The sequence below is a fragment of the Melopsittacus undulatus genome, chromosome 7 (assembly GCF_012275295.1).
Source record: "Melopsittacus undulatus isolate bMelUnd1 chromosome 7, bMelUnd1.mat.Z, whole genome shotgun sequence".
In the NCBI taxonomy this organism is placed as follows: Eukaryota; Metazoa; Chordata; class Aves; order Psittaciformes; family Psittaculidae; genus Melopsittacus; species Melopsittacus undulatus.
Genome location: NC_047533.1, coordinates 6,084,992 through 6,106,929, shown reverse-complemented (window position 1 = coordinate 6,106,929; position 21,938 = coordinate 6,084,992). Strand labels below are relative to the sequence as shown.

General features: G+C 42.2%; 1 protein-coding gene across 2 annotated transcripts in view; it reads left to right on the top strand.

Annotated features, from left to right (window-relative positions):
• The first annotated feature begins 9,960 nt into the window (after nt 1-9,960).
• Nucleotides 9,961-21,938, top strand: part of KDM3A (lysine demethylase 3A) — a 34,561-nt gene continuing 22,583 nt past the window's right edge. Inside the window, exons 1-9 of one of the 2 annotated variants that reach the window (XM_034064635.1) lie at nt 9,961-10,057; nt 10,604-10,792; nt 13,289-13,444; nt 15,650-15,760; nt 17,478-17,580; nt 18,683-18,807; nt 19,300-19,372; nt 19,456-19,544; nt 21,508-21,659. In XM_034064635.1, the coding sequence (XP_033920526.1) occupies nt 10,622-10,792; nt 13,289-13,444; nt 15,650-15,760; nt 17,478-17,580; nt 18,683-18,807; nt 19,300-19,372; nt 19,456-19,544; nt 21,508-21,659 (980 nt within the window). In that variant the 5' untranslated portion in view covers nt 9,961-10,057; nt 10,604-10,621. Of the gene's footprint in view, nt 10,098-10,603; nt 10,793-13,288; nt 13,445-15,649; nt 15,761-17,477; nt 17,581-18,682; nt 18,808-19,299; nt 19,373-19,455; nt 19,545-21,507; nt 21,660-21,938 lie in introns of both variants that reach the window. The other variant, XM_034064634.1, reaches the window with a different exon arrangement.

Genomic DNA, 21,938 nt, shown 5'->3' with positions numbered 1-21,938 from the left:
CACAGACTTACAACACAAACATTGTTCTTTAAAACTAAAGATACTTTAGAGGACTTGTGTGAAACAATTAACTCACATTTAGTGGGGCCACTGAATTCCACAGGCTAACAACATAAACATTGTTCTCTTTCTACAACCTAAGTTAAGCTAAAAAGTACTTTAACTCAATATTTTACAGGCACTAGCTTTTCTTCTATCAAGCATGCAACCTCCCCCCCTTCTTCTTTTTAACCTTTACAGATTCTTCTACTATGAGACTCCGTTTTGCTCATCTTGTCTCTTTATCGAGCTTTGTTTTTTGTTACTATAAACTTGTATAGTTATATCCACATAATCACACCTATGATTTGCGAAAGCCAATACATTTATGTGTTTATCACATCCCTCTTTAAAAGATCCTTTATAGCCCCAACCCACTCCTGTGATTCCTGTCTTTAGATATTATTCTTCATAAGGTCATTTGTACCATGGGAAACTGAGCACCCTGAACAAACACTGCACTGTTCACTAGTGTTTCATAGGAGCATTCACTTGCAGTAAGTCTCAATAAAGACAGAAAAAAATCAATGCCTACCTAATCTGGGCTACAATGTGTGACTACAGAGTAGCACAGACAACACCCCACCTTCTGGTTGTATTTACTTCAGCATTTATTCTACAAGACAGTGGGGAACAGAAGTCAATAACCAGGGACCTCTACAGCAAATGAGGAAGATGAGACATCTCTTTGCCCCCTAGACACTTATTTTAGTATGCAACCAGAGGCATAATGCACACCACCTCAGTGGTGTGAGTGGAGGAAACCAACACCTCACATATAACCATGCCTCTAAAATTCACACTCATCCAATCACCTGCTGGTTTGGTTTTTCCAACACTGCTTTTATAAAATCCCTTTCAGCTTTTATTCCTATCATGTAAAGTATTTTTTACCTGTTTTTGAAACAAATCCATCTCCAGGCATCCCAAGGGATGGGACATATAGGTTTTGAGCTACTCCTCATTGTTTATGTGTCCAAGTTTGTCGGAAGACAGAGACAGTCTGGAGTAACTTGGCTCTTATGTTCTCATTCAAAAACTGCAGTCCTACATTTTACTCTGTGATAATTTGTGAATAGGAAATAAGAATCAGAAGCAGCACAAGTTCCTCTGCAAAGGGAACTGGGAAATGGCATTCCCATTTGTTGGACAACTGCAGTTAGGTAATTATGCTATTTAGGGCATTAGACATTGGGAAGCAAGAAAAGTTCAGTTTTGCCTTCTTATGCTTTTAGAAGAGTTGAGGGGCAAGATAGATTGGAATCTGCCTCTTTTGAGAAGACAAGGCTGACGTATGATCTCTGGGAAGAATCAGTGGATGAAGTCCCTGGTTTCACTGAAGTCAGGCATTTGCTTTAGAACTACTGTTTAATTTTAGGCACAAACCTCTACTGCCAAAGCTATGGTTTGAAGAACAGCCATCAGCCTCTGACAGCTGTGAAGAGAAGTGGTTAGGGAAAAGACACTTAAGTTTCATTGACATGTAATTGATTTGGGGAGCTTTAGAGAGAGGAGTAGAGAATTACTAAGTACTTTACAATGATAAATACAGGGAAATATGCCCTTAATTACCAGTATCAATGCCCAGCTGTACCACAGGCTCTAGCTTGGATATTCAAGTTGCTGTCTCAGTGGCCTTGGAACTGCCCAGTGCTTCCCTGGCTGGGCTGGCTGGTGTTGAGGAGGAAGAGCTGAGACCAGAGGAACATCAGAAACCACCTCTAATTCACACCTGTACCTAGTTTTTACCTGCATTTGTTCTCTCTGATGAAGCTACAAAGAAATCACAGTGCCCATTCCCAGTTTCTGGCCTGAGAGTACAAGGAAAGTGGAGGCAGTGTGAAGGCAGAGGTGTGTTAGCTGCTTTGATTTTGCTTTTCATGTACTTTACTCAAAATCTCTCCTCTTGTAGAGTATTTCTTTCATTGTCCCTTTATCTGAAGCAGATGACTCAATCCCAGATTAATATGAAATATCTTCTGGGAAAAATTCTTAGCATCTGCTTTACAATCCTGCTTTTTTTCCTCCCTGGCATTAGGGAGCATAAACACGAAGTTAAAATGATGTTTCATTAGTAACTATAATATTCATCATCTTTCAGGTGCTCAACACAAAGCAATTCAGGAGAATGATTATTGTTATCCCATCATACAGAGAAATGAGGTGAATTCAATTATCTGCCTGTTGACACACCTAGTGTTAGATTTCAGATGTGGCTGCTCCCAGTTCTGTGCTGAACCAACTGGGTCATGTTTAGCAATATACAATTAAAAATCCTCACTTCAATATTCACCAATATCTGGATCCACACAATATGCAGCATTAAAGAACTAAAACAAGAAGACTTACTTCTCAGTTGACCCTTGCCATGAAAAGACACTGTCTTTTCCTACTGGAATCAGTTACTATGCTAGCAGGTTAAACATACTATGTTCTCTGCTAAATAACCATCTCTCCAGCTCAAGGAAAGCTGAAGGTAACTGGCAGGACAAAACAACTCCAGTCAAGAAAGCCAGTGTTCTCTGCAGGGACTGGAAGGATTTGTAGTGCATCGTGTAAGACTCAAGTACATGCAACCTACCCATCAACATCACTCTTGAGCGTGTTCTTTCTATCAGAGTAAAAAAGCTTTGGACAAGGGTTATGTACTGACAGGCCAAGGGGAATGGCTTTAAACTAACAGAGGGGAGACTGAGCTGAGCTCTTAGGCAGAAGCTCTTCCCTGTGAGGGTGCTAAGGCGCTGGCACAGGGTGCCCAGAGAAGCTGTGGCTGCCCCATCCCTGGCAGTGCTCAAGGCCAGGTTGGACATAGGTTGGACACAGGGCAGGGGCTGGGACTGGGTGAGCTTTAAGGTCCCTTCCAACACAAACCAGTCTGGGATTCGATGATTCTATGAATAAACACTCAGGAACAACCAAAAATTCCTGTCCAGATTGTACATACTCATAACTCCAAACAACCACTATTTCTCCCCATATTCACCATTTTGCCATAACCTACATTAAATTACGAAAGCTGAAAGTGTCTCAAACACATTCAAGAGAATACACGTGTGGTTTTGAAAAATCCAGAGCAGCAGTGAGAAGTTTGTCCATATGATCCTAGAAAAGCATGTAGCAGGGCAGTTCAATGGAAGAAAACTGTATTATAAAGAAAACTATAAATGTAAGAAACCACCCAGTGTAAGATTCACTGACCTCACACCTACACATGCCCAGGAGCCTGCACTGCTCAAATTCTCCATCAGATCCTCAAGAGAAAGCTGTAACTGTTCTCCCAAGGAAGAAGCTTCATCACAAGACGGATTTGTTTAAAAGAAAGAGCAGGAAGCACTTGTAATAAACTTCCAGGTCCTCTTTGGCACTGGCAATGGACAATGTAAAGGCTGACTGGTCTTTGCCAAATCCAGGTTATGTTCTTTCAAGGATGAAAGAGCCTGGACAGTATTAAGTAGCAGAAGATGAATTGCATGACATGATTTCAGTTTGTTGTGAGGTTTTTGGAGGTAAAGTGAATTAGTAAAGAACAATTCTCCTCTGTTCATTAACCAACGTTGCTCCAAGTTCATTCTGTAGCTTTACCTGACTTCCAGTGGCTCTTTTTGTACATGGGGAGCAGCATCCCTGAGACATTCCTGCTGTGCTGGTGGGTTCTAAGACGTGATTCAATTATATCCATCAATATAGTATTAATCTGCATTCTTTCATTAAAGAATCATCCCCTCAGCCCTTTGAATTATTAACTGATAATGTATTAACACCTAAGGGGAAAGGGCTTTCTGCTTTCCAAACAGACCTTCTCCATCTGGAGCAGCCAAGGAAAACCAAAATCAGCATGTACTTGCTAACCACACTTTCTGCCTATATATACACTTCTATGTCTGTGGTTATTCTTTAAAGGTTGTTGCATCACTCAATCTATAAATACCTGCTTCACTTTAGAATGAATCTGAAAAATGTCAAATCCAATCCCCAGGCAATACTTCACATTCAATTAAATAATGAAATCATTGTTAGATTAAGAGTCGATTAAAATTTAATAGATGATCCTGATCTATCATCCTAAATGCCTTCTTCTCACAGTTTCTTGTTCCTACAGTTGTGATAGCAAATCTACATCCTACTAACTCATAGCTAGCAAAGGAAAAGCAAATCAGTCCCCATGCAGGATATGATAGCAGCAGAAAAGAGCAAGTTCAGTGTTTCCTATGGAATTTTTCCTTCAGTGAGTCAACTTAATTGTATAGCATGAGAATGTGCTTTGTATCAAAACGCATGCTGCTTTAGCTTCAGACAGGGAGACAATAGTAACTTATGTAAGATGAAGTATTTTGACTTACGGTAAAGAGATAAGCATGGAAAAAGGAGCTGGAACTAGTCCTGCTAGTCTGGCAGAGCTGATCCATGGGAGGTGTGCTGAGGTAACATGACTCTATGTGAAAAAAGAGCTTACACAGCATTCTTCTTTTATGCTCCAGCTGGAGCTACATTGAACAGGAATAGTAACTGATCTCCTTTAGCTACTTAAGGAGTAATTAAGCTACACCAATTTGTAGTGAATAAGAAAGCTTCTGGTAGTGTGTGATCACCCATTCTTTAGCACCATATCTTAAGATGTACTGGAGAAATGAAACTGTTGGGTATCTCCCAAAGCCCCATGACTGGTTATCAGGGCTGGTATGTGACTGCAAGCACTTTCAACTTCAATCGCACATCTTTACACCTTCATCATTAATCATTAGAAGATAAAGGACTTTATATTCTTTTTCTGTGCTTGACCAGTATCCTACCCAAAAAGGCTTGGACCGAGGATGAATACCTTTAAATGTCACCATGGTAGAGATTTACAGCATCCATAATACCTTGCACTGACCATTGTGTATTGTAACTGCACACAAACTTGTAGCCTTACCTTGGAAATGCAACAGGAGAGCCCTGAAAAACCATCTGTTCCCACTTAGCACAGAAATCATCCTCTGAGAACATGGTGCTATGACAGTTAATGTTAGCTTCAGGCCCTGCTCTGAATAAAATGTCCTTTCTCACTTGGTGGTATCAAATACCTGTAGTTAGTGGGAGACCAATTTCCAAGCACAAATACTTGAATAGCATATCCAGATTTTAAATGCACCAAAGGAGGCTTAAATGCCTGAATGTGGAAATTTTTAGGTCTTGATAGTTATAAAATTGGCTACTGAGTTTTACTGCCTGCGTTGTTAAATTTCAATTTCTCTTCATCCAAAGTCCTCTTACACTTCTGTCCTAGTGATACCACGCATAAAAGAGAACTATTGTTCCTTAATGGTGGCTGAAAGGAAGAATTTATTCAAGTGTGTTCTGCCGTTACTGCTTAAAGAGCACCTGTTTGCAGAGAGTACTCCTTTCTCAGATGGGAGCTAAAGGTTTATCTATTAGCAGCTCAACCCAGCAGGTAGAGCCTGCTACAAAAAATGAAGTTCAAGACTTCTTACAGGCATAAGAACAGGTCAAAATCTGCTGCTTTGTAGTCTTATCAATTCTGCATCTTGACAGCACTAGTTTGATTGGCATCTTCTTCTTGAGACATCTATAATCCAGTGTGAGATAGCTGCATGTGTGCTATTATCACGGTGTTAGTTTGAAAGTTATTACTAAACATTTGATATTTCTCTTGACACACACACACAATTTTTCTAGTAGACATTGGTTTTAGTGCAGACTGATGTGAGTGGTGATGAAATAATCAGGTAAAAACCCCAATAGTTTTCTATAATAATCCATTAAATAATCCCATTTCTTTTTCTGTATTGTACAATTCAAATCCTGGGAAATGCATTCTGGAACTATGCAACAATTTCAGAAATGCTTATAGTCACTATTTAAAATGTTTTATCTTTGACTTTTTGACCCAGGACATCACAGGTTACCCAGATGCATAACTTTTAAAGAAGCTAGATGATTTTAATAAGACATTTGGTCCTGATCTAACTTCCTCAAGAAATAAAGAATTCTAATGAAGTGAAGTAAGTAGATAATTATCCTCCAATAATAATAATAATAATAATAATAATAATAATAATAATAATAATACATTTAACATAAAATATATTATATTATATTACTATTGGAAACTTAATTAAATAATATTTTATTAAGATTAAAAATATAAAATTTAATTTAGTAGTAGTAGTATTTGGCTTCAACTTCTACACTCTTGGGTTTGAATATCTCTACCTTTTCAGGACTGAAGCTTGTCTGTACCCTGAATACAAGATTTTTTTGTTCAGGCTCTTGTCAACTCTACTTTGTCTGCTTCACCACCTTCTCTTCTGATCTCTGCTGATTTATTTTACTTCACGTACATTGAGAATGTTACATTTTGATCATAGGTCTCTGAGAGGGACTTTCGATAAGGGCATGTAGGGACAGGATGAGGGGGAATGGCTTTAACCTGCCAGAGGGGAGACTGAGATGAGCTCTTAGGCAGAAGCTCTTCCCTGTGAGGGTGCTGAGGCACTGGCACAGGGTGCCCAGAGAAGCTGTGGCTGCCCCATCCCTGGCAGTGCTCAAGGCCAGGCTGGACACAGGGGCTTGGAGCAGCTGCTCCAGTGGAAGGGGTCCATGCCCATGGCAGGGGTTGGAGCTGGATGAGCTTTAAGGACTCTTTCAACACAAATCATTCCATGGTTCTATTTAGTTCATTTTCAAGGTCATTAATGGACAATGTCACTGTAGCTATCACCCTGTGATGCTCTTACTCTTGGCCCCCTAGGCCAGTACCTACCCAAACCATCACATTTTAAAACATCACTGATCAATCTTCACGCTCCTCTTTGCACACGGAAGCTGCTCATTCAGAAAACTCACACTGTTGTCTTTCAAGTCTCTCCTTAAGGCTTTCCTTTATTCCGGTGCTAATGGAAAAGATAAATCACCATTATGCAAGTGGAATGCTGTCAACAGTTTGATCTATTGTATTGACTAATATTGACTCTTTATTGCCTAACATGACTCTTCCTGTATGTATGAATCAGGTACTCTTTGAGGCAATGTGTTTTATATACATAAAAACTAAGGGATTTAAACAAGGATTGGTATACAACACCTATATAGCATGACGGATACATTGTAAAGCTGCTGTTCCAAGAGCCTAGTACCTACAACAAACAAGTAATGTAGTAGTTTCAACTGTAGCTTGCTTTATACAATATCTTATCACAAATTCCATGTTGCAGGTCTGGTCAATATATTATCTATCTAAACCTGAGAAGTAAATGAAACTGATTCTCCATTCAGCATCAAATAATAGGTCTCTCTTCAGGCTACATGCGGTAGCTGATATAAGTGACTCATTTTCTATTATTCACTTTTACTTGTTTGTTTTCCCTGGCAATAATGCTACAAATTACTAGCTTCATCTTATGGCTACAAGTCACCGACGTTAGAAGTTATCAGGGGAACTGGGCTGCCAGATTTCCATGGTGTGAATGGCACACTGAATCACAGAATGGTTTGGGTTGGAAAGCACCTTAAGATCATCCAGTTCCAAACAACTGTCCCAAGGCTCTGACCAACCTGGCCTTGAACACTGCCAGGGATGGAGCATTCACAACCTCCCTGGGCAACCCATTCCAGTGCCTCACCACCCTAACAGTAAAGAATTTCTTCCTTATATCCAATCTAAACTTCCCCTGTTCAAGTTTCAACCCGTTACCCCTTGTCCTGTCACTACAGTCCCTAATGAAGAGTCCCTCACCAGCATCCCTGTAGGCCCCCTTCAGATACTGGAAGGCTGCTATGAGGTCTCCATGCAGCCTTCTCTTCTCCAGGCTGAACAGCCCCAACTTTCTCAGCCTGTCTTCATACAGGAGCTGCTCCAGTCCCTGATCATCCTCGTGGCCTCCTCTGGACTTGTTCCAACAGTTCCATGTCCTTTTTATGTTGAGGGCACCAGAACTGCACACAATGCTCCAAGTGAGGTCTCACGAGGGCAGAGTAGAGGGGCAGGATCACCTCCTTTGACCTGCTGGTCACGCTCCTTTTGATGCAGCCCAGGATACAGTTGCTTTCTGGGCTGTGAGCACACACTGCAGCTGGTTCATGTTCATTTTCTCATTGACCAACACCCCCAAGTCCTTCTCTGCAGGGCTGCTCTGAATCTCTTCTCTGCCCAACCTGTAGCTGTGCCTGGGATTGCTCTGGCCCAGGTGTAGGACCTTGCACTTGCCATGGTTAAACTTCTTGATGTTGGCATCAGGCCATGCCAAGATGCATGCTCATCTTTTACCACAGAATGAGCATTATTATCAGAGGATTTGGGAGAGAAATGAAGAAAGTACCCAAGGCCAAGAAGCTGTTGAGTCATCCAATTGACTAGAATCCAGTGGGTGTTGAGCTCTGGATTTCCATCACAAAAGATGTCTGAGCTCCAAAAGTCACCATCAAAGAGCAGCAGGGGATCTGCTGCAGGTAGGACATTCCTGCCAAGTTATGGTCTCAACCTCCATGTTCTCAAGGAAGCCAGTCCCACACTTGTGTTAAATGCATCTGTAAAGCTTTTCCCACCAGTTTCCTTCATGACTCCTCACTGGCCGCTTGTCTACTGCTACAGACACATCCATGTGTGAAATCCAGAATTCTCTGTGTGCCACGAAGGATGTTCCTCATCAGGAACTGTAGTGATAGGACAAGGAATGATGGGTTTAAACTGAAACAGGGGAAGTTCAAGTTAAATATAAGGAAGAAGTTCTTTACTGTGAGAGTGGTGAGGCACTGGAATGGGTTGCCCAATGAAATAGTGAATGCTCCATTCCTGGCAGTGTTCAAGGCCAGGTTGGATGAAGCCTTGGGTGACATGGTTTAGTGTGAGGTATCCCTGCCCATGTCAGGGGGTTGGAACTTGATGATCTTAAGGTCCTTTCCAACCCTAACTATTCTATGATTCTATGTCATGTGAGGTCACTCAGAATAGCATCAGTTACCTCATTACCATATCCTCACTTTAACTACTTGTCCTCTTTACTATCTTGGCTACTCTTTCATTAAAACTACTGGCTACTCTTTCATTAAAACAGCTACCGTATGAACCCAATGGGACACCTGAGGTGGTGGAAGCCATTTTATTTCAGACACAACAGCATAACCTACATCAACTTCAACTAGAGCTTCTCCAAAGCTCGCCATCCTCCGGAGGAACCTCTAACACCACACTGTGCTTTCCCCCGCCACCTCTCCCACCACACAGGACCCAGCCATGCACGATCACTTCAGCCACCAATGCACCCCAACAAGATGGCGGCGGGCGTCACTCGCCTCCACCCGTCCCTCGCCATTCCCCCATTCCATTGCGCATGCGCAGACGCGGTCCCGGGGCAGGTGCCGGTCCTGAGCAGGCGCAGAGGCCGTCCCGCAGCGCCCCCGCAGGTGCAACTTGTCACTCCGCGCCTGCGCAGCAGCGCCCCGCATGTGCCCCCTCCCCCTGTGCTATATCTGAGTACGCCGCGAGCTGCACGTATAACCGGACGATTCACGCCTCTTGCCTCCCTCGGATCCTTCCGCCATCTCCAAAAGTGGTCCTTATGGCTTAAGGCTCAGCTCGCCTGAGGCACAAACAAAAGCCTTAAGGCGCAAAACAACCTAAAACATATTTGGTTCTCCACATTTGGCCCCATCTTTGGGCTCTCCGTCAACGTGGGCGTGCTGTAGGACTCCCTCCCTCGACGCTTCGCGGAAGGATACCACCCCTTTTTTGTGATCCTCCATCTGCTGAGCAACGGTTTCGAGGCGTGCCCGAGCGCGCGGGCACCGCCCCTTTAGGCCAATCACAGCGGGAGGCTTGCCTTTAGCCCCGCCCCTCTCCCTCTCTGCAGCCAATAGAAACGCCGGCTGGAGCGGCGGGGGCCGGCTGCCCGCCGGGGTGGGGAGCTGGCGGGAGGGCGGGCGCGCTGCTGAGGGGCCGGGCAGTGCCGCGCTGCGCAGCGGCTGTCGGCGGGGCCCTTCGCGGACACCGCGGGCCCGGTGCTGTCTGAGCGACCGCGGGGTGCGCCGGGTGTTGGCAGGGGCTGGGGAGGGAGAAGCAGGTGAGGGTAAGGGCGTAAGGAGAGCGGTGTTGGAGATGAGCGGGTGTTGGTGCCGCGGTGAGGCGTCCGGAAGGAGCTCGGCCCGGCCGCTTGTTCCCCTGCGTTCTCCTCAGCTGCCGCCCCCCGTTTCGGCTCTTGGGAGGAAGGGAACAAAGAGGCGGCGGGGCTGAGAAGGAGGCAGGGAGGCGGCCGGCAGCCGGGGGGATCTCCGGGAGCTGCACTGCAGCAGCTTGTGGGATTTCCTTGCAGCCACCCCCACTGAGGCAATGATTAACAGGACCGTGGGTATCCTGCGGGTGTCCGAGCGCTCGGCTTGAGCCCCTTGTGAGGAAGCGGGGGAGGGAGAGAAGGGAAGGCTTGGAACGGGGAGAGGGAGAAGGAAAGCAGCGCATCTGGCCCCCGTGGCTCCCCGTGAGGGAAGGCAGGCGGGGGGCTGCCAGCTGACCGCCTCCTCCGTTGGTCTTGGTTTGGTTTCTTATTCTCCTTCATCGGTTTGTGCTCTGGAGGTCTCCCGATGAGTTAAAATGGTGCTGAGGCTCGAGGGGAGCTGGTCGCTGCTCGTGGGGAAGAGGTTCCTCAGCCTCTCAGAAGAAGAGGACGGGTCGTGGGATACCAGTCGCATCTCGGAATGGCCCTGGAAGTCAGGCAGGATCCGAGCAGTTTCACACACGGATATATCCAAACAAGACCTGAAGGTAACTGGAAACTTTCAAAGACACCTGCTTAAACTCAAGCGCTTACTCTGTGACCTGGAAACTTCGTGTGGGTGTGTGTATACACCTATATATACACGCTGTTGTTGGGGGAGAGAAGTTGCCTTGGTCAACTTCGCTGCGTACCATGCTTGAAAACATGTGCACCTCTGATAAAGCTCTCAGCATGTTTGTGCTAATGGTGCAAATTGCCTCAAACTAATTATAAATGGTCTTTCTAACACCAGCATTTAAAAATATGCATATTGTTATGGCACCCGCTGTGCTTGGGCTTTATTTCTATGTGTTTCCTCAATGTCATTTAAGATTTTTTTCAATTAAGAACGCTTTCTTTTTGTTGGAGATGAAACCAAAGTTTTCTTGTGTTGTTGGGAATGGTGACTTTTCTCGTTCTTTGGATGAGCAAAGTACTTCTGCTGTCTTGAAAGATGTACCAAGTTCATGTATGGTGTTGGAGGCTTCTCAGACTCTTCTTGAGTAGTGGCTACTTCTTAGTCATGATTACCAAAGGGATTTTTAAACACACGTTCAGTTGTTGTAAGCCGAGTGTAATTTGGTAACTACTTTTTGGGTGGAAGTAAGGGGACTTCCACTGTTTGAGACTGTAAATTCTCAAGGGGCTATTTGGCAACTGCTCTCAGTAAAACCATTCAAACATGCCTGGGCAATTACTGTAGTATGTTAACAAGTGTTAGCTAAGGGACAAACCTCCCTTATAGTCATTGCATCTTGTTACACGGTCCTCTTATTTGTTTCTACAAGGGACTTTGGTGATAGGCTGTTCTGTGACAGCAACAACAGTGTCTTTCAGTTGAAACTGTTTTTAATGGGAATCTTTGTAACCTCTGATTAACTGGAGAAGCACCTGCTCCATGTCAAGCAGAAGGAAAACCTACCTGTTTGTACCTCTTCTCTGAAAGTGTGAACTTAGTTATGAAGAGCTCAGAGTTGTTAGAAGCTGAGCTGCTTGTTGTGTGTTTGCAGCAGGGGTGAAGCTCTCCGCATCTCTAGGCAGTGGGACTGTGCCCATGCTGTGCTTACAGTGAGGAGTGTCATAGAATCACAGCATGGTTTGGGTTGTAGCTGGTTATGGTTCTGCCAGAAGTGACTGAGTTGATGTGTTCTCCAGTAAAAGTGTTATAGAAGTTGCAGAGTAGACAACTGAGGTGTAGACAGCTTTTTGTACCAACCCATGTGCCATCTCCTTTCCTCTCTCACAGTTTTGTGGAAGAGCAATGTATAGTTAGACCCAAAGTAGTAATAGATGGGGCAGGGGGGAGGGGAAGAGGTCTCTAAAGGAGTAGAAATATTGATTCTTCTAAACTTTGCTTTCTATGTAGAAAAACAAGCTGTAAATAGGACTATCAGCTACTTCTAAAAAGTATTCTCAGCTGTGTTTTCCCGTTTGTGTTGATCCTATGCAAAAAACGAGCCATTCTGGTTCTGGTACTTGTACTATTTGCTTATCTCTTTAATTATTTCCGTGAACTCCAAAATGACTAAATTAATTTGTGCACCCATTAGCACTCCTGTGGTAATGCTGTATTGTGTGCATGCTTTTACTTGCCTTTCCCCTGAGAAAGAAGCTAAACACAAGGGACTGTTTCTAAGATTCACTCAACCAAGCTTTCTCTGCTGTTAGTTAAATGTATTTGGGTTGGATCTTGCTATTTTATGAGAAGAGGGAGTGATTTGTCTGAGTAGTGCTCTACTGTTGTCTTGATAGGCAATATAGCTCCTGTATTCAGGCAGAGTTGTCTTTCCTGAGCCTTTACTCATCTCTTCATGTCTCTGAAAGGACAATGCTATCCCAAAGGAACTGAGCATGGTTTTGCCATGAAGTGAGAACTGCTTTCCTCTTAAAGTTTGTGTAGATGCTTCAGAGACTCAAAGATAAATACCAGTTCAAAGCAGGCAGCAAGTGACCTTCTTCACATTATATGACTTGATCACCTTAACTGTCATTTGCTTTCAATATATTAACGAAAGCTGTTCTTTGGGACTCTTATTTGTAGTATTTCTGGAAAAACTCATCTTGTTTATTCAAGTACTCTGATTTGGAGCTTGTTGGAAAGGCATCTGGCACTATTCTATACAGTTCCTTAGAGTTTTATATGTGTATGGTTTTGACCTGATTGTAAACACTGGTGGCAGAGCTATCACATGTAGCTGCCCTTGAGCAGCAGAGGACTTCCTGAGATGGGATGGTTGTAGAGTTAAATAAGAATATTAATGTTTTATGAGACAGCAGCGATGACAAACCAGCTAACATTGTCTCTCCCTTAGAAACTACTAGGTCAGGCTGGGATGCTGTAGTGATTGCTTGATGGTGTTGCAGAAAAGCAAGAACCATCTTTGCATTATAAGTACTCTCATTAATTTTTTTTTCCTTGATGAAATTGGTGCTCATCCTTTTCCATGTTGCATGTGCCTGAATTTTCTGATTAGTCACTCCTTCACTTTGTTTCTTTTCTGTAGATTTGTGTAGAATTTGATGATGAGTCATGGGAAAAACGAAGATGGATAGAAGTCTACAGCCATAAAATGAGAGCATTCCTGGTGGAGCAAAAACTGGTACTGGCGGAAAGAAAATCTCATGCTGGTTCTGTGTCTCCTGTCCAGTGGCCTGCTATGGCAAGTATACACTTGGCCTAACTCACTTTGGTTTTGCAGTTCCACCTTCTGAGGACGGTATTGTTACAAGTGTGAATTTCTCAAGTATAGCTTCACTTTTGTACTCATAACATGTAATCTGAAGGGAGACTAAATCTTGTATAGCTAGAGCTAGGCAGAGCCTGTAAGCATTTAAAGTTGGTATGTTCTGCCTAAGATACTGCAAAGTCATTTTTATGACTTTGCTTCCCTCCCAAGCCGCTGTTCTGTACAATGTTAATTCCTTCTCCCTCATGTTTCTTCCTCCTTTCATGAAACTGCAGCTAAGAAAAGAAAGAAAAAGAGTCAATAATAGGTTTCTAGGGATAGTGTATATTTATATCTTAAGTTCCTGTTTTACTCTGCCTTAAGTGCCGTTAATTCTTCAGTGATCCTTGATCTGAGACAACAAGAATTGGAATGACTGATGTGATGGCTGCCTGGCAGAGATGATTTGTGAGATTTGGACTTAGTGCATAGAAAAACCTGAGCTACACTGTACCAGCCAGAGAACTGAGCTTCCTGTAACTGCCATGCATGGCTGGCTAGGCAAATGAGCCAGCGGAGGTGAACGGGGCACATCTCTTAATGTATTCAGCCAGGATAGTTTTACTTGACTACTTTGAATATTGCTACTCCTAAAAGTAGTTGTTAGATAAACAAAACATGTAAACATTCTGAACATTAATTATGCTGAAGTTGTAGCCCATGTTTTAATACTCTTAAATCTGCTAAGTATAAGGTGTGCAGTGTAATTTGTGCTGCTGTATTTTAGCTGAGCTTTTTACTTTAGCAAAGCTAATCTAAGCAGATATTTATTGCTAGTAGGGCCAAACAGGATGGGAGAGGAAGTGGAAAGATGAATCCTTAACTTTATTTCCTGACCTGTGCATTAATATCAGTAGTTCTAACAGTGAATTTTGCTGATAAGATGTTCGGAAAACCTGCTTAGTTAAACTCACCTGTTGTCCCTTTCCAAGTATCTGAACAGTGCTTACTGGATACTTGTCTTCAATTTATGCGTAAGGTTTTCCTCATGATGCGTTGACATGTCAGTTCATGCAGTGTACATGTTCCAAAGCTCATTTAGCAGGGGAATGATGCAGGATAAAGACAAGCGCAATACTGGAGTCTGCCTTTACCACTACACAGGCAGGAAAGAAGGGGTCACAAAGGGCGTGCGTGTATTAACTTCTTTAAATTTTGATCCCAACTTGTTGATTCAAGTATATCAGAGTTTCTGACAAACAGGATAACTTTACAGAGCTATAATACCCAGTTACTCCTGGAGAGAGTCTTGTTCTTTTTTCTGGTGATACTGCCCCTACAAAACTGAAGTGAAAACAACAAAAGGGGAGAAAGTCTTTTCTTATTTGATCAGTCCTTTGGAAATCCAAATACATACTCTATCAAGATGATTTTCTTTTTTAATTTAAATGGGACACAAATGTACTTTTCATGTAGGAAGGAGTTATTCTGGACACTTCTGGTGTTCCAGGCTCTCTGATGCTTTCCCACTCAGAGCTGCTACTGCAGGACCAGACAAAATGTAATGTAGGAACAGTTTTGAAGCTTTTAAAGGAAATCTTTGTTTCTTGTCTGTTCTTAAAGCTTTTGGTATAATTGAGTTGGTACTGCAGTGGTATAACAACCATGAGGCTATCAAAGTATAGCCCCATAGTATGCTGTATATACTACAGCAATGTACTTGTAATGGTATCACAGCTATGAGGCTCTCCAAGCATCATACATGCCTAAACTAAGGTTCAGTGTGTTGTCAGTGTTGCATAACCTTTGAGAACTTTAATGTAAGCCATGTAGCAGCCTTCATTGAGTTCTAGTTATTCCCCCAACCTACCATAAGGAGGGCTTCCATTAACATAGCCACAATTAGAACTTTTAGTATTAGTAAATTCTTCCTGTTGAGCTGAATGATTAATTGTTGTTAATGACAGTCCCCTGAACTGATTTTTTTAAACTTATTCTAATAAATTAAAATGATTTCGAATCTAGTCCAGTAACTCCTGTGTTAGGCATGTGTTAGAAACTTGGTTTGTCTCAAGAGATGTGTGTAGATGTGGTATCTTAACAGAGAAATAGATGCAAAACTTAAGTATTTGTTTAAATGCAAACGAGGAATAAGATATTCTTACTCTGTTTCTAAGACAATGTTTATCACTTTTCTAGACTTACAAATCCTTAGTGGACAAAGCTGGCCTGGGATCAATGGTTTCAGTGCGTTATCTTGGTGAAGAGAGATGCGTTTTTCTTTCTAAAGACCTTTTGACACCCATTCAGGTAACCTTGTATGACATTATAAAGATGGAAGATAATCTTGTATCTTGGTATTGAAGATAACTCAAGTTAATGTATTCTAAATGCAAACTTTACATGGGTGAAAACTTGGAGTAGGTGTTTGTTGCTGTAGCTCATAAATATCTGGAATGGAATATGTCTGCTGAATAAAAGCCTTCTGAAGCTGATCCAGGATGTGGTTACTTAAAAGAGCTGCTGAGGATGTCTGCTGGGACAGTTACTCAGCTCAGGTGACAGCGTCCCATCATGTTGGTGGTGTGGATAATCTGGAATAGCTTTACTTTGTTCTTGCTGTGAAAGGAGTTGCAGGGATGTCTGGAATAAATCTTGCTGTTTCATAGAAACTCATCACATCCTAAACAAATGAGGAATTGGGCAGGATGTAAATCAGGTGGTTGAATTACAGTCCCCTTATTGAGCATCAGGAAGGAAGCTGATTAGTGAGAATTAGGTTGAAACAATTGCCCTGCATGACTGGTCAGGCAGTTTGAAGAACAGTATCTCCTAATGGTAAAGGATTTAGCTGTTTCAGAAAAATACTCTCAAGACCTACAAACAGTCTGAATGAAACTAGTAATAGATGTCTCATGTTGAAGCTGGTGGTAGTGCCATCAGTAGTGTTCTACTTTGACTTGTTAAGTCAGCAAATAGACAGCTCTTCTTGAGAGACTAACAGAATCACTTTAAGCTAAATTTGAGTTGTAGATTGTTGTCTTGCCTGTGTTGGCTCAATGGCAGAGTAGAGATTTGTGTATGTAGCAGTCTTATCTCAGTACTGCAGAGGAGAAGACTGTTCTTCTGGCAGCTTGAATAAGAGTTTCTTCACTATCAGCTCTTCAGCCTTCTGCTTCTTACAGGTACCAGAGCAGTGCTTGGAATCAAATGCAAAACCCAACAAAACCTGGTTTGGTTTTTTTTCATTATGGCTCTGAGCCATTGGTAAAAACTTGCTGTAAACTTCCCATTTCTGTTTTCCATTTGGTGTAGTTGATAATAGAGGAAATAAACCCCCCTGAAATATAAATACATGATGCCCAGCATAGTTGTGAATGTTCCATCCCTGGCAGTGTTCAAGCCTGGGTTGGACAGAGCCTTAGATGGCATGGTCTAGCATAAGATGTCCCTGCCCAGGGCAGGGAATTGAAACTAGATGATCTTATGGTTCTTTCCAACCCTGACTATTCTATGGTTCTATGAATAACTCTGAATTATTTTGATGTAGCTGTTTTAATTCATATGAACATTTTGTAATGGTGCTTTGAGATGGGCTAAGTCCTGGTGTTATAATATAAATAGAAACAGAAAACTGAAAATACTTGCATTGACATCTGCTCAGGACTACTTAAAGTTGCTGTTTCTGAGAACTTAAAATCCCCAATTAAAAAGCTTGATGGTTCCATTAAAGTCAGTGCTCATTAGCAATATAGGAAACCAAAGCTAGGCTGTTTTCAGAACAATATTAAAGTGGACCTGGAGAGCTCACTTCAGTCTGGCTTGCAGATGCTCCATCCAAATGAGTGGTAAGGAAATGATGTCGGCCTCAATAAATCCAATATCCTAGGAGCTGAAGGAAGACAGGCTAATGAGAAACCTGTTGGACTTCTCCGAATTGCTTTTATTTTGTCTCTAAATATTACAGTGTTTTGTTAATCAAAAGCATTACTCTTAATACCAACTTCTTGTTTTGCTTCCTGAATAGGATGTGGACAATTCCAGGCTTCCTCTTAAGGATGATCAAAATGTTAATGAAGAAATTCAGGCTCTGGTTAAGAAGCACCTGGATGAAACACGCTTAGTGCAAGGTACAAGCATGCTCTGTAGCAGAAAACTGGCAATAAATACTCAAGTCTAAAGGGAAATCTTTGCAGTGATGGGGTAAATGACACTAATCTGGCTTAGGGGTAAAAGCCTTTTTAAAAGGCTGATACCACTTTCACAGCAGTGAATGCAAGATGTGAAGGATTATGGATATTTAAGTTTCAAGAGCTCTCTGAGACTGAGTATGTATTTCAGGCACATAGTGATGACTTGGTGACTATGAAGAGGTATCAGATTTGTAGCAGTTCTCACTGGAATTCATAAGGTTATAGAATGGTTTGGGTTGGAAGAGACCTTAAAGCTCATCCAGTTCCAACCCCTGCCATGGGCAGGGACACCTTCCACTAGAGCAGCTTGCTCCAAGCCCCTGTGTCCAACCTGGCCTTGAGCACTGCCAGGGACGGGGCAGCCACAGCTTCTCTGGGCACCCTGTGCCAGCGCCTCAGCACCCTCACAGGGAAGAGCTTCTGCCTCTATCTAATCCAAATCTCTCTTCCATAAAGCCATCATGTGGAGTTGTTTATACACTAGAGTAACCTGATTTCTTTTTTTTAGTCTGCTTCTTGTTTATGAAACTTCCCAAGTTTTAGAGACTTTTTTAGTCAAGTTTAATTTGTTGGGTTTATATTTGCCAGCTTCAAATTCTTAATTACTGGGTTCACACAAGCATATTTGGAGCCATGTGCTTGCATATGCAAGAAATATCTTCCTTTTATGGAAAGACAAATATTGCAACTTAGGGTTGTCGTTTCCAATACTGTAAAGAGATGAAGAATTGAATCTTCATTTCCATGTCCACTGCTCTGCCTCACTCTGAAATGCAGAGATCAGTCTGGCTTCTGCTTGTATGCCTTAACCTCCAGAAAATTTCATTGTACTATTGCAGGAATGAGGTACATGTACAAAGTATTATCATGCTTTTTTATCCTTCTCAGCTCTGTGGAAGTTGTCTCAAGGTTCTCACTTTGTTTGCTTACTGCATCCTGCATGCAGTACTCTCAACAGATTCATGTTGGTAACTGATGATCTTCATGCTCCTTTTTTTCTTAAGCTCCTTTTTCTTGTATTTTTTTATCAATTCTTAAGGTGGGAAAAACATCATTGGTTCAAAAATCAGAATTTATAGCCTGGATCCATCTACCCAGTGGTTCACGGCAGTTGTTGTCAATGGTAATCCAGCCACCAGAACTCTAGAAGTCAACTGTCAGGAGGTAAGAACCACTTGCTGTGGGTTTACAAACAAAGATGGGGAAATGAGTGAGAACTTGTATTTCTGTCCCCACCAACATCACTTTTAATTCTGTCCTTGCTGTAATAAGCTTAAGGAAAATAGAGGTCGGTGTAGTACAGAACAGCCTGTTACCCCAGAGTGTTTCTATCTGGTGCTGGGGGAATTATCAGACAGCAAATGGGCTTGTATGCACAATGAGGGAAACTAAATTCTTAGTTGAAGAGTAAGGCAAACATAATCATGGTTTCTTTGCTTTGTGCTGTGCAGACAGTGCTCTGAAGCACTGGTTTACGTGTGTGGTTTTGTGCAGACACTGTCAGAACAAATATTGTTAAATTCAGCTTGGTATTCAGAGAACCTGGGAGTTGAGTGTCTAAGCTCAGCCTATACCACAGCATCTAAGATAAATCCATTCAAACAGAAACTTTCACCTCTTTAAATGGCTGCTTCTGTGTTTTTGTTCCTTTCCAAGATTCCAGCTTTAAAAACTCTTGATCCAGAGTTAATTCATGTTGAAATCATATATGACAGCAATGGAAAATCTGGTAAGATCTGTTATTGTTTGTCCTTCAAATGCTAAGTGGCAGAATGTGATAAACAGACTAATCCTGATCACCTTCTCTTCCAGATAAATCTAAAAGAGTTGGGGGCATGAAAAGGAAATCATCTGAGAACAGTGGAAGTGTTGATGCTAAACACCCAAAATCTTCTCCTGAGGTAATACCTAGCTGTGTTATGTATGACTGTTATATAAAGGTTATGTCACTTCTCAGAACAGTCTTAAGGATTAGATGGAAAAGTGAAATAAGAAATATAATCCCTGGGAGGGTGTGTTTTGTTCCTTAAACTTGTCTAGGCATGAGAGAAGCATCTTGTGATAATCAGCAAAAAGTTAACTGAGCCTTAAAGGTTGGCTGTTGTTTTGGTAACTGTGCTTTTTACCCCCTCCTTCTCTTAAAAGTTAACCTGCCTGGTCATGTATTCTGGAGTGGGAGAAAACCCAAAGCAGTTCTCAAGTCTATAACCTTTGCTTTTTCGTGTTCTTTAACTGTTTTGTACTTAAAACCTTCAGCAACACTTGCATGCTTTGAGGATTCAAGCAGCAGTCTGGAAAATGTTTCAGTACAAAAAGGGATATAACTACTTTTCTGGTACTTCCAAGTCTATGTTATTTCTTTTATGGGTGATTTGCCAAGTGTCACTGGGATCTAAGGAAACGGTCTCAAAGGTCAGAAGATGGTCTGGGTAACTTAATGCTGATGAAAAATCTTGGCTTGGCTAAAGAACAGCACTTCAAACTTGCCCTATAATTTTGCCCCAGTGTTTCAGACCAACAGTTGCGTTTTAAGCAGGCCTTCTGCAAGCTCTACAGTGGTGGTGGAGTGGGAGGGTTTGGGGTTAGGGTTTGGATTTGTGTTCTTCTGGCTTGGTGTTCTTGGCTTCTGTGCAGTCAGGCCTGTGCTAAGCCAGCTGTGTATATCTGGCAATGACTGGGTATTGCTATTAGACATCTTGAATGGCTTCACAAAGATAGAGCATGAGGAGCAAGTACAGGATAAGATTCCCCAAGGGAAAGAGTGGTCTACTTTTATTTACTGCTAAGGAAAAATGTGCAGCAAATCAGTACAAAATAGCTAATGCACTGCAGTCATACTCTGCTGATGTTTCTGTAGCTCATGCTTGAGTACCTTTAGCATCTTCTGGGTGCTCACTTTTCCATTCTTTTGCTTTCTGTGTATTCAGCCATGGAACAGCCTGCGTGGTACACAAAAAGCTGCTCTTCATTTTGTATTCCAAATGTCCTGCAGAGGAGTTGCCATGATCTGAATTCATAGCTTGTTTCACCACAGTTTTTTTCCCTAAAGTAGTGAAGTGAGATACTTCTAATTCTCTTCAAAGCCTTGCTTCAGAGGACTGGATCCTTTAGAGCTTTTGTACTCTCTGGGAAATGTCTTGCAAATGGTTACAAGTGAGTGTAGTTTTTAATACAGAAAACAGGAAGTCTGATCGTTTCTCTGATTTTGGTGGATGTGAATGCATGGGATTGATAAGCTGAAGTCATGGGGTTTTTTTGTTATCACTTAGTATCTGAGTACTCTGACTTCTGATGTGGAGTTAATTCCAGTGTTGTTTTGAGAGCTTGTCTCAATGCCTGACAGCTGTGTTATACCAAAGCTGAAAGGAAATAGTTTTGAGTTGATAGCAATGAGTCTGTAGTGTAACTTCCAGCAGTAAATGGAGTATGTGGGAGTGGAATATGGATGTTAGAGCTGAGGAAGGACCCCTACAGAAAATAACTGTTTTTAAAGACACTAATTTGGTAGGCCTGCTGTATTCCTACAAGAGCTGTACATGTGATTTCATCAGCACAGCATTTCTTTACTTGACACTTCCTAGAATCCCAGTACAAAGATTTTCTCACTACAAGGAAGTTCACATCTGGATTTTTAGGGAAGTTGTCAGATTAACTGCACAGGTTTAGTTTTCTCTAGGATTTCAGATAAGGCTTAAGAAGTTATTCTAAGGTCTTTTTTATGGCCTGACTGAGGAATGGTCTTCAACAAGCTTTATAAAACACACTGAGAATGGCATTAATGTATTTGTCTTTTTAAGCTGAACCCTGCAAAGCAGTATTTCTGTTATCCTGAATTTTCCTAACTGTGAAAATCTCCCTTTACAGGTCTCTCCCAGTCAGGGAGCTGTGCAGTCGGTACCAACTGTGTTGGGTGAAGCATTGCTTGGCTGTACTCCTGCTAATAAAGACCAAAGGCATCCAGGCCTGCCCCTGCCGGCTAACTCACCACCCAATCTTGGTGCAGAAACTCCTCAGGGGTAAGGAATCAGTTGATGCTTATGCATAAATAACTCCAAATTCCAAAAATAACTCCAATTCTTAGCAACGCAAACTCAGAGGTCATCTTAAAGAACTGAAGTAGCCAGTCTTCTGTAATGTTGGCATAGAAAACTGTTAAATTTGATTGCACTGGACTTTATCTTTGAGGTAGTTGCTCTTCAGTGTCACAAGCCAATGTTGCTGCTTCATTGTACCCATCTCTAAACTGCTGGGTTATACGTAGGTGTGGTGCCTGCATTTGTCAAACATTTCTCCCA